Source organism: Maniola jurtina, chromosome 9 (assembly GCF_905333055.1).
Source record: "Maniola jurtina chromosome 9, ilManJurt1.1, whole genome shotgun sequence".
NCBI lineage: Eukaryota > Metazoa > Arthropoda > Insecta > Lepidoptera > Nymphalidae > Maniola > Maniola jurtina.
This window is the reverse complement of record NC_060037.1, coordinates 3,546,619-3,559,508: the sequence shown is the minus strand read 5'-3', so window position 1 is coordinate 3,559,508 and position 12,890 is coordinate 3,546,619. Positions and strand designations below refer to the sequence as shown.

Genomic DNA, 12,890 nt, shown 5'->3' with positions numbered 1-12,890 from the left:
CGGCGCTTAAGTATTGGCGCCAAGCTATCTTCGACGATAAGAAATCCATTACACATCCGTTCAGATATCGCTAAATGATCTACGAACTCATTCATCATTACATGTAACCATACCTACCTACTCGTACTATCTCACACAATCGTTAGCTGAAATGATCTGCATTTTTTCACCGCGCTCGATGCAGCCGAGTCGTTCTGCTGACATGATTCAATACTACAAAATAATTGCGTTTTCGTTTGCCTTGTCTTGCACTTGAGTATCGAATGCGATCAGTGTCACGAAAGCCAATTCAAGAGTGTTTTTAACCCCCGACCCAAAAAGAAGGGTGTTATAAGTTTGACGTGTGTATCTGTGTATCTGTCTGTGGCATCGTAGCGCCTAAACGAATGAACCGATTTTAATTTAGTTTTTTTTTGTTTGAAAGGTGGCTTGATCGAGAGTGTTCTTAGCTATAATCCAAGAAAATCTGTTCAGCCGTTTGAAAGTTATCAGCTCTTTTCTAGTTACTGTAACCTTCACTCGTCAGGGGTGTTAATTTTTTTTTAATTTACACTTGTTTTATTTTTATACATTTCTATGTTTTAGTGTACAAAGAGTATTTTACTTTATACTTTACCATTAAGTTTCGTTTGAATGAAAGACGTAAAAGCAACGAATAACAGTCTGCTCAACTAAAAACAAAAAAAAATACCCAGACGAGACTGCACTTAGCACACATTACATGACAATGTTAAACTCAGCTACCAGCGCTCCCTGTATCATTAAGTCACAACTTTTCCCACTAATGAGCGTCGCATCACAAAATGACTCCTAGTTTATGGCATTCTTTTGAAGTCGAGCGGAAATTCCTAGGACACCGCGTCTCTTGATAGATTCTACACACTTCCTTTTTACGGTGGGATAATTATGGAGCCCTAGTTACTGAGTTACTCTTTTTATGTGCGAGATAAAGTTTAGTAAGCTGAATATTTATATACTTACATACCAATTTACTATTTTTTCTTTAGGAAAATTTCATGAAATTGATGGCTATCACCTAATAGGACAGATATGGGTTTACGGGCAAGCATCAATTTAATGATTTCATACTTAATTTTCTACTTCTCCTATGATTAGGTATAGTTGTATATTATAGTGGTTCAACATTATTGGTTGCAAAAATCCTGTCTAATGAGTTTTTTTTTTGCAAAAACACAGGTAGGAGTCTAGGTATTCATCGAATTTTTAAAATTTGATAATTTTAATCTAAATATAAAAAGTTTTAAGTCTCTACATTTAAACAGTTTCTTAATGAAAACAGTAACTAATTATGAAAAATCAGATAAAGCTTCATAACCCATTGACCAAAACCGTTTTGTCACGCTCAGGGCAATCCGTTTCAAAATGTAGGTATTCACTGTAAGTTATAACAGAATACGATTACAACTAAAAACTGATACAATCTTTCAATAAGACCATCGCCCACGTAAGCCGGATTAAGAAATGAGATTTCATATGATTAAACTCTGGTGGATTATACTTTCATTATACATACATGATATTATACTTTCATTATACATACATGATATTATAGGTGATATGGACCATAAAATTGCTTTACCACTCTTAGGTTGAATGTCGTTTGCACATCATTGTATTGGCGTCACTCAGAAAAGCAGGTATTATTTAAATATTTTTATCGAATTATTGGAATGTCCTCTCCAAAACCAACACAAAAAACACAAGTTCAATGTGTAAAGGTTATCCGAGAGTTTTAATCTAAACAAACTAATGCCAAAATAAATAATTTAATTAGAGCGTGATTGCTATCACAACATCTAATTATCCAGTTCACAATCCAAATACCGAAAATATGCGATATCGCCCCGAATCTCGGAAGGAGACTAAACTAAAACCTTCGAAACACCCGTATTTATGCAAGTTCAATCTTGTTGGCCTCCTAGCAACAGATTGTATGACATCGAATGAGCGAAATATCGATTTTATCAAACTACCTGCATTAGATAAATTAATAATTTTATATTATTTTTGACAACTCAAATCAATTTTTAAAAATAACCTTACAATTGTCACTGCACACATGTAAATTAATAGCCTCATCTAATGACAGAAAGGCTGGCGCAAAGGATCAGCCTGGCTGTCTAACGCGAAATTGAAGCCAGTATTGTTGGCTCCATTCCACGCGGGAATGATTAGTACCTACAGTAATTGGATAAGGCTAGCTTTAAATTTTATTGTAATTGAAGAATAAGTGTAAATTAAAAATTTAAATCAGCTCCGTCAGGTCAAGCTCACCATAATATTGCATTGTAGACAGGACCAAGTTCAAAATTTCACACTTGTCTTTGCTTGGTGCACTTGAAGTGCAAGTACTTAATGTTAATATTGTTAAGTATTGGGACGGGAAGGCAATAGGGATATTCAAATGATAAAACAAGGAACACCTACTTGACCTCCAGCGCTGATCTTGCATGGATGCACTAGGGTTTCAGATTTTTTCTTCAGTATTTGCAGTCACAACTCACTACACTCACAAAACCCATGCTGGCCAGCTTGATTGTTTGATTCGGGTATTTCGGTCACATGTTAGTCCAAAACTTTAACTTTTTCGAGCAGCGCACGTACGCGTTCTAGCAGAAATCGCCATCTTGCTTATCGTCCTGTTGCGTTTCATTTCACGCGCGTCTATTTGGCGGGAAAGTTTGAATGGGGGGCAGGAAATGGATTATATATAAAAGATAAGTGATATATTAACAATAAAAATAAAAGAACCTGATAACTTGGTAACAAAAACTAAACATTCTCCCCCCGAGAAAGGCTAAAAGCCTTTATCCCTTAAACATTGAACTAATTTAAAGGAAGCCGACACAGTTTGACAACAGGTCGGACCAAAGAACCAGTGGACGTTAATAATTTTACCACCCTAACTACCCCATCTCTCCCAGGTAGCAGCTCGTTAATTCTAGCAAGCCTCCATTTAAGTGGCGGCAAATTCTCGTCCTTAATTAAGACTAACTCTCCAACGGTAGGAGGGTCAGTAGTGGCAGTCCACTTGTTTCGCATTTGAAGGGTGTGGAGATACTGCTCACTCCACTTAAGCCAAAACCGCTGGGACATTGCCGTAACCAACTGATAGCGGTTTAACCGAGAGTCCGGAATATGATGCCAATCATACTCGGGAACTGCCAAAAGCGACCTGCCGATAATAAAATGAGCCGGAGTCAAAGCTTCTAACTGATCCGGATCTTGAGATAAAGGGCATAAAGGCCTGGAGTTCAGCACAGCCTCAATTCTGACCACCAAAGTTACAAATTCCTCATGCGTTAAGGTTTGATCTCCCACAACCCTTTTTAGCAAGGTCTTAGCCGACTTAACAGCGCTTTCGAAAAGCCCGCCAAAATGCGAAGACGCGGGAGGATTGAACTGCCAAATGACCCCCAATTGGCCAGCTTGATGGGTCAAATTATCTTGCACTTCCTGAGCCCGCAAGAACCGCTGTACCTCATCCAAATGACGGCTGCTTCCAACGTAATTTCCCCCACCGTCTGATCTTATCCGAAAAGGTAAACCGCGCCTCGCCGAAAACCGGGAGAAAGCCGCTAAAAATCCTTCCGTCGATAAATCTCCAACCACTTCCAAATGTACGGCCTTTGTAGCAGAGCAGACAAATACGCACAAATACTCTTTTAAGACCCTGGCTTTTCGTAAACGAGAAGATTTGATTGCGAACGGACCCGCAAAATCCGTTTGCACCGTATGAAACAATCCAGTGGCATTTATCCGGTCAGCTGGTAAGTCCGACATAAAAGGCTCGTCTGGCTTGGCTTTAGTCCTAAAACACTTTACACACTTAAACAACTGGCTTCGAATAGCCTGCCGAGCGGAAATGACCCAAAATTGTTTTTGTAGGATTGCCTGAAGGGCAGTTGCTCCCACATGGCAACATCGCTCATGATGATGCACAATTATCAAGGATGTTAGGACATGAGACTTGGGCAAAATCACCGGATGTTTAGCCTCGAAAGGTAAACTAGATCGTTCAAGTCGACCCCCCACCCGAAGTAGTCCTGACTCATCAATAAAAGGGTTCAATCTTCTTAAGCCCGTGGAACACATTCGTTTGTTAGAAATTGCTTCAATATCCTTGGAAAAGGCGTCTGCCTGGACTAACCGAACAAGCCGTTCTAAAGCTTGTTTACGTTCTATCACTGTTAAGGGACCCGTGATTCGGCTAGTCGGGTTTTTACAGTTCGACGCAAACCGAATGCAATACGCGGTCACCGCTATTAACGTGGACAAAGAGCTGTACTTGGCCATGAGAGATGTATCCGATACGGCAACCGCCGACACAGTGACGTTACCGCCCCTCCGCAAACCGGGCAATGTGTCAACCGGATCCACCAGATTAACCGGCCAATCACCTTCGTCCGACAACAGCCACGGTGGACCCCACCACAGGTCATGAGACCGAAGTTCGTGCCCCTTACAGCCTCGGCTGGCAACATCTGCCGGGTTCCCCTCCGAGGGCACGTATCTCCATTTAATATCCAAACCACTGTTGTTGATTTGGGTCACTCGGTTTCCTTCAAACGTTTGAAGCCGATGAGGTGGATATTTCATCCACGAAAGAGCTATCGTGCTATCCGACCAACCAAAAATGTCATGCATGACAACTTTATCGTTAATAGAATCTAAGACGTATGTTAGCAATTTGACTGCTAACGCTGCAGCCGATAGTTCCAATTTAGGTATGGTTAGTTTGCTCTTTATCGGAGCGACCTTAGATTTAGCCATCATTAAAAAGATTCGAACCTGACCACTCGTAGTCACAGTACGAATATAAACTGCGGCGCCAAAAGCCTTTTCCGAGGCGTCCGAGAACCCATGTAACGAGCAATGAACGACCTCGTCAGCTAATACAAACCGATTTATCCTAAGGTTTTCTATGGCGGGGAGGTTAATAAATATGTGAGTCCATTCCTTGATAATTTCTGGCGGTGGACATTCATCCCAGGTTAATTTCAGCAGCCAAATCTGCTGTAACAACAGTTTCCCTTGTAAAATCACCGGGGTTATCCAACCCATGGGGTCAAACATACGAGCGAGGACGGACAAAATGGCTCTTTTTGTCCAAACCGCGTCTGGATCCAGATTCGTGTGGTAAGTAAAGGTATCCGCAACCGGATTCCATTGAATTCCTAGGATTTTCACATAACCAGGACCGTCCGTGTCAAATAAGTGGGGTTTCTCTCGATGATCTGAGGGAATATCCTCCAAGAGGTGTTCGTCGTTTGACATCCATTTGCGCAGTTCAAATCCGCCCAAGGACAGCAGGTGAATTATGTCCTTTTTTAACCGTTGAGCTTCGGCTAAAGTAGGAGCTCCACTTAAAATATCATCCATATACACGGATGTTTGAAGCACCCGAGCTGCCTCTGCTAATCCGGAAGCATCCATCTCGCCTTGGTCAGACTCGCCTTTAGGCGCACGTGACTCATCCTCCGCGAGCTGTCGTAGAGTCCTTATAGCTAGATACGGACTACATTTCATACCATAAGTAACCGTTGTTAAGGCAAACAATTGCAAAGGTAGCTTCGGTGATTCCCGCCAAAATATTAACTGATACCTTTGATCTTCCCGTTGAATCTCAATCATACGGTACATCATCCGGATGTCCGTAGAAAACGCAATTTTGTGGAGCCGAAACCGACAGATAACCTGCATAACGTCATGCTGTAATTTAGGACCAGCATGAAGGCAATCGTTCAGAGAAACCCCCGTTGATGTAGGACAGCTGGCGTCAAACACCACTCGAATTTTCTCCGATCCCGCTTTAAATATCCCATGATGAGGAATTACATAATGAGATGCTTCAAGATCTCCACTGAAAGGAACCATGTGCCCCAACTGCTGGTACTCCCGCATGAAGTCCACGTATTTGCTGCTTAACCCCGGATTCGCCTGGAGCCGCTTCTCCAAAGCGTGAAACCGTCTACGTGCTTGGTTTTGAGAGTCCCCCAACTCAGGATGATCCGCTAGAAACGGTAGCCGCAGTGCGTATCGTCCTGTTGCATCCCGCTGGTGGGTCTGTTCAAAGTGAACTTCACATGGCTCTTCCTTTGGATCCTTCATCTTGACAGGCACCTCCTCCACCTCCCAAAATTTCTCCAATATAGCATCCGTGTTAGCAAAATAAACTTGTACCGAGGATTTAGATTCCCTAGTAACTTGACATGCCCCCTGTAAAATATAACCAAATATGGTATTCATGGCCCATGGCAACCCCTCAGGTCGGATAATCTCTCCACCCAGAAAAATGTCCCCCAGGAGATCCGCCCCAATGAGCATGTCAATTTTGGCGCTTTTATAAAATTGATCATCCGCCAAATGCAGCCCCGGATAGCAATCCACCAACTGACTGGGTAGTGACCAACTAGGCAGATCATCCGCTACCTTATTCAATACCAAAGCGGTTGTCACCAACACTGGGTTATCCACGTGACGTGGGGTAATCCTGACTGTAACACAGCCCTTATACCCGGATAACAGGTTTCCCCCTACCCCCCGTACATCGACAGAACCTAACTTTTGAACCCTCAATCCCAACCGGGATATACATTTTTCCGAAATGAAGGTACTTTGACTACCACTATCCAACAAAGCACGGACTTCATGATAATTTCCATATTTGTCCAAGACATGCACCACAGCTGTAGACAATAAAACCGTGCGCCGAGCACCTACCGCTGCTGAATGCAAAACATTAACCGCATCCGACTTTCCCTCATTTGGTGAACCCAATTTAGAACCCCCCGTACCCGGTGGAGCCGAACCAGAGCCAGTAGAGCCGCTCCCTACAGACCCTTCATCCAAATGAAGCAAAGAATGATGTTTCCGAGAATTACAGGTCCCGCAAGATAATTTGACCTTACATTCATTAATATGATGCCGATGGAAACACCGAAAACACAACCGTTTTTCAATAATAAAGTTTTTCCGTGCTGCTACATTCAGCTTATTAAATTTCTCACAGTGATTTAAATAATGAACCCCGTTACATAGAATACACTGAATCGATTGTTTTTGCGTTTGGTTTCTTGAATAAGCCACGTGCACTTTATGCTGCTGAGTAGAATTTGTTGAGCTGGTACCCCTTGAACTTGAATTAGTAGTCTCTAGAATTTGAACCTCCTTGGTTAAAAAAGTGATTAAATTTTCAAAGGTTGGCAACCCCTGGCCTCCTCCAAATTTATCTTCAAATTGACGCTTAAGCGTAATGTCTAATTTGTTTAAGTTAATATACAACAGCAAATAGGACCATTCTTCCGTCGGAAACTTTAACTTCTGCAATCCTTTGCTAGTCTCCATCAACACATTTAAAAACGATTTTAAAGAACCCAAATTTTTTGTTGCCGGAGACGCCGACATCATAGTGTGAAGTAATTTATCGGCCTGCAACCTTGGGTTGCCATACCTTGACTTTAAAATATCCAGCACAACCGGATAATTTTCCCCGGTAATTGACAAATGTTGTACCAAACTCTTCGCCTCTCCACTCAGAGCCCCGCACAAATAATAGATTTTTTGTGTGCTAGACAACTGATTATCATTCCCTACCATTGCTAAGAACAAATCCATAAAATACTCATATTCCTCTATCTTACCACTAAAGCTTGGAATTTGCACCTTAGGTAGTAACAGATTCGGTTTATACGAATGACTTGCTGAACCATCGCTTTTACTTGCAGTCGCCTTTGGCAGTTCCGAGTCCTCAAAAAGTTCGGCATATTTCGCCTTAGATGTATAATAAGAATTACTAATTTCTTTGAACACTAACATGTGTTTTCCCTGATCAAACTCCGGTCCCGATTCCGCTGCCAATTGGACATGCAATTCCTGAAAATCCTCAAATAGTTTTTCCAAATCGGCACATCTAGCTTTAAACAAAAGCTTATTCTCATTTGAAGCCAACACCACCTGAGAGAGAGAGCGTATTGTCTCAAAATTAGAAACGGTCATATCATAACGCACTTTAGTCATTAACTTTTTCCCACCCATGGTTAAAGTTTAATAATTAATTACCTTAATATTTTAAGACTAAAGCAACCCTAATTAACCAATCAAATCACCAATGATTAATTCCAATATTAATAAAACCCAAGAAAACTTTCCAAAATTAGCTTAGTGTGGAACCGCCCTTATTTTCAAGAATTGAAAATACCTAATAAGGAAAACCACAAACTACCATTATTAGGGAAACCTGCGTCCCACACATAAACTACAATTTGTAATACACCTGCACTAATGTGAAGCAACCCTTATTTCCAACGAAATACCTAATAGGTGAAATCCGAACCTAAACCTATTAGGGAAAAAGCTTCTAAAAAATAATCCCAAAATCTTGAATAGATTTGGCTAGTGTGGAGCAGTCCTTATTTCCAAAGAAATACCTAATAGGTGAAACCGTTCCTAAACCTATTAGGGAAAGTGCTCCTACAATAATTCCAAAACCTTGAATAAATCTGGCTAGTGTGGAGCGGCCCTTATTTCCAAAGAAATATCTAATAAGCGAAATTCCGACCAAAGCTTATTAGAGAAAAATGCTTCCAACAACTAAACCAAACTTTTTAATAAACGCGCACTAGTGTGCCGTGACCCTTAATTCCCAAGAAATTCCTAATAAGCCAAAACATACCCTTAACTTATTAGGGAAAAATGAATCCGAAAAATAATAACCAAAGCTTTTAATACGGCCGTGTGTAGTAACCCTTAATTCCAACTTGAACAGCTAAATTCCTAGAACACGCGCTCGCCCCACGCGAATGACGCAATCCGATTCCCAAAATAGAAATTTAACCATATATAGCCCTACGCCAAATTCGTTTCGTAGAAACGAACGAAAGCATGCTTAGCTTTTGTTACACAATTTTAAGTTCTAACAAGAGCGTCACACGGAGCTATTTTAAATGTAGATATATATCGTATTATATACTACAACTATGTAAATAAGGGATTTATTATATACTACACTCGATATAATACACATATATCGTAATAAACATGGCTTGTAGAGTGTATTTTCGTGAACTTTACCCCGATTGACCCAAGTTATTCCCGTGTGACGATATGCAACCCCATAGGAACTACCAGTTTTATATACACCGAAAATTCGATGCATTCGCGAACGAAGGACCAAATGTTAAGTATTGGGACGGGAAGGCAATAGGGATATTCAAATGATAAAACAAGGAACACCTACTTGACCTCCAGCGCTGATCTTGCATGGATGCACTAGGGTTTCAGATTTTTTCTTCAGTATTTGCAGTCACAACTCACTACACTCACAAAACCCATGCTGGCCAGCTTGATTGTTTGATTCGGGTATTTCGGTCACATGTTAGTCCAAAACTTTAACTTTTTCGAGCAGCGCACGTACGCGTTCTAGCAGAAATCGCCATCTTGCTTATCGTCCTGTTGCGTTTCATTTCACGCGCGTCTATTTGGCGGGAAAGTTTGAATGGGGGGCAGGAAATGGATTATATATAAAAGACTAGTGTTTTGCTCGGTGCGCGAGCTGCTAAAGCAGCTCGCGTGACGTGGTAATGTTTAGCTTTATTGTATTAAACCGAATCGAGTTATTAAGATGCAAAATTCACCGCGAAAACACCATAAAACGACACCCATATCGATTTCTTTCTTAAAAAAGGCATGTCCGCCATTTTGGATTTCAAAATAAATGTCTTTATCAAAATCAGCACCCTGGAAAACTCTGAAAACGACATCCATATCATTTTTTGTAAAAACGGGGTAGTTGAGGGTAATAAAGTAGGGTGCGTGGGTGCGCGGACCACTAAAGTGGTCCGCGAGCATGCAGAGTTTGTTCCACCGAGTAGACCTTCGGACCCTGATCATCTTTTGCCAAGAAACCACTCTTCCATCTTTTATAGCCTCCGAGATAGACACCGACGAAATTTGTACGGCGGCCATCTTGTTTTTCCAAAATTTTCCACTTTTTCTATTAATCGTTTACTACATTCTTCAAAGATTGCGAGTTTCAACGAAATCGGTTGGAAAACAAAAGAGTTGCAAAAATCATATAGGCCGCCATCTTGTTTTTCTGAAATGTCATAATTTTTCCCTACTCATATCGCGCTTCAAAACATATCTCCCCTACATTATCGTATCGTTTTCCGTCTCTTTCTAGGAGAATGAGACATTCAATATTCGCCATACAAAATGTATGGGAAAATAAATTCCGCCATTTTGAATTTTTTTTTCTATTCATCGAGTAGACCTTCGGATCTTGATTCTCTTTTGCCAAGAAACCACACTTCCATCTTTTATACCCTCCGAGCTGGACACCGGTGAAATTTGTATGGCGGCCATCTTTTCTTCGCCATTTTGAATTTTTTTTCAGCTTTTTGGCAATTGGATGACGTCATGAATGACATTTGCTCGAGCACCCCCCACCTATCTTCAATACCTTAAGCGGACCCTTCACCCGTCTCCGATATCCTCAATCATCAGCTTTCTCCATAATTTTGGCTTACTAAGTTTTTGTTTTCTATATAACACCATCAGTGAAAAAAAAAATTTTCATACAAAATTTTACAGAAGTTTCTTAGTTGAAAATCTCGAAAATCTCCCCAAAACTGGCAACACCGGTTGCATATCTCCATACTGCCAGCCGAGATACACAATCGATTCATACATGTCGACTTTCCAAAATGTTGCCAACTGCCTCAAAAACGTGATCAAAATTTCGAAAAATTAAAAAAAATACAAAATGGCCGCCAACTCGTTTCACAGAAAGATTTTACACGGTTTCATAATTTTCCTATTAACTACAGGATATACCGCTCCCGATGACGTTTCAATCTTTCCTCTCGCTTGCACCCACGCGAAAGGGGATACCGTGAAAAAGACCGTGTCGAAAATCACTTTTACTTTGATAAATTCCAGTGTTGCCAGTCTCCGGCGACAAAAATACCCAAATTTCATTTGTACGAGCAAAACACTTAATCGCTCATACTCGGATTTTGCGAAAAGTCCGTATTTCGATTTTTTACATTTTCGCAAAAATCTTGAAATTTCCCGAAAAATGGGGTAATTTTTCCCCACCAATCTATACATCGAGTCTATACGTACAATCGCTTCATAGAAACCGAATCCCTCCAATGTTGCCAACTTTGAGATATTTAACTTTTAAAATTGCGTTTTTTCGTACCTCGAACAAAACGGCCGCCATGTCAGCCGCCATCTTGAATTTTTAAAAACCACTTCCGTTCTGTCAAAATGCAGGATAATCGTGGGCGAAACCAAAAAAAATAATTATCCTCGATTACCCCGTCTCGGATCTGTGGCTCCGCGGTTCGGGGTCGAAAAATCAAAAATTTTAAAACACTACGGCTCGGCCGCCATCTTGTTTTTCCAATTTTTTCCACATTTTCTGTTAACCGTTTACTACATTCTTCAATAGTTGCGAGTTTGAACGGAGTCCCTTAAAAAACAAAGGAGCTGCAAAAATTACGTCGGCCGCCATCTTGTTTTTCCGAAATGTCATAATTTTTCCCCAGAAGGTTCCCGAAACCGAACACAACTCCCCGACATCATTATATCATTTTCCGTCTCTTTCTAGGAGAACAATTATGTCAATGAGTGAGTGAGTGGTAATCGAGCTATATATAGTATAACTAGTTTTTGCTCGGTGCGCGAGCTGCTAAAGCAGCTCACGTGACGTGGTAAGGTTAACTTTATTATATAAAACCAAATTGATTTATTAAGATACATAATTCACCCCCAAAAACCCCATAAAATGACAGGCATTTCTATTTTTTGTATAAAATATAAGTCCGCCATCTTGGATCTGAAAATAAATGTCATTATCAAAATCAGCACCCTGGAAAACCCTGAAAACGATATCCATATTATTTTTTTTTAAATTAGGATAATAATTTAGTAGGGTGCGTGGGTGCGCGGACCACTAAAGTGGTCCGCGAGCATGCAGAGTTTGTTTCACCGAGTAGACCTTCGGACCCTGATCATCTTTTGCCAAGAAACCACTCTTCCATCTTTTATAGCCTCCGAGATAGACACCGACGAAATTTGTACGGCGGCCATCTTGTTTTTCCAAAATTTTCCACTTTTTCTATTAATCGTTTGGTACTTTCTTCAAAGATTGTGAGTTTCAGCGAAATCGGTTGGAAAACAAAAGAGTTGCTAAAATCACGTCAGTCGCCATCTTGTTTTTCTGAATTGTCATAATTTTTCCCTACTCATATCGCGCATCCGAACATATCTCCTATACATCAATGTATCGTTTTCCGTCTCTTTCTAGGAGAATGAGACATTCATAATCGCCATACAAAATGTATGGAAAATTAAATTCCGCCATTTTGAATTTTTTTTCTATTCATCGAGTAGACCTTCGGATCCTGATCATCTTCTTCCAAGAATCCACACTTCCATCTTTTATACCCTCCGAGCTGGAGACCGGCGAAATTTGTATGGCGGCCATCTTGTTTTTCCAAAATTTTCCACTTTTTCTATTAATCATTTGGTACTTTCTTCAAAGATTGTGAGTTTCAGCGAAATCGGTTGGAAAACAAAAGAGTTGCAAAAATCACGTCAGTCGCCATCTTGTTTTTCTGAATTGTCATAATTTTTCCCTACTCATATCGCGCACCCGAACATATCTCCTATACATCAATGTATCGTTTTCCGTCTCTTTCTAGGAGAATGAGACATTCATAATCGCCATACAAAATGTATGGAAAATTAAATTCCGCCATTTTGAATTTTTTTTCTATTCATCGAGTAGAACTTTAGATCCTGATCCTCTTTTGCCACGAAACCACACCTCTATCTTTTATACCCTCCGAGCTGGACGC

At 40.6% G+C, this 12,890-nt stretch overlaps 1 protein-coding gene across 1 annotated transcript; it reads right to left on the bottom strand.

Annotated features, from left to right (window-relative positions):
- Window positions 1-3,275: 3,275 nt before the first annotated feature.
- On the bottom strand, window positions 3,276-6,270 carry LOC123868458. The gene is made up of 3 exons (XM_045910999.1): window positions 4,262-6,270; window positions 3,735-3,832; window positions 3,276-3,292 (listed from the first exon to the last, which is right to left on the bottom strand). Exons 1-3 carry the CDS (start codon window positions 6,268-6,270, stop codon window positions 3,276-3,278), a joined length of 2,124 nt encoding a protein of 707 aa, XP_045766955.1.
- Between the last annotated feature and the right edge of the window lie 6,620 nt (window positions 6,271-12,890).

Bases quoted from the DNA above. Each gene is read 5' to 3' on its own strand.
- LOC123868458 (XM_045910999.1), bottom strand. From the start codon at position 6,270: ATGAATACCATATTTGGTTATATTTTACAGGGGGCATGTCAAGTTACT. The intron at 3,833-4,261 runs GTTTGCGTCGAA...AAAGTGTTTTAG, and splicing joins GTGACCGCGTATTGCATTCG to GACTAAAGCCAAGCCAGACG.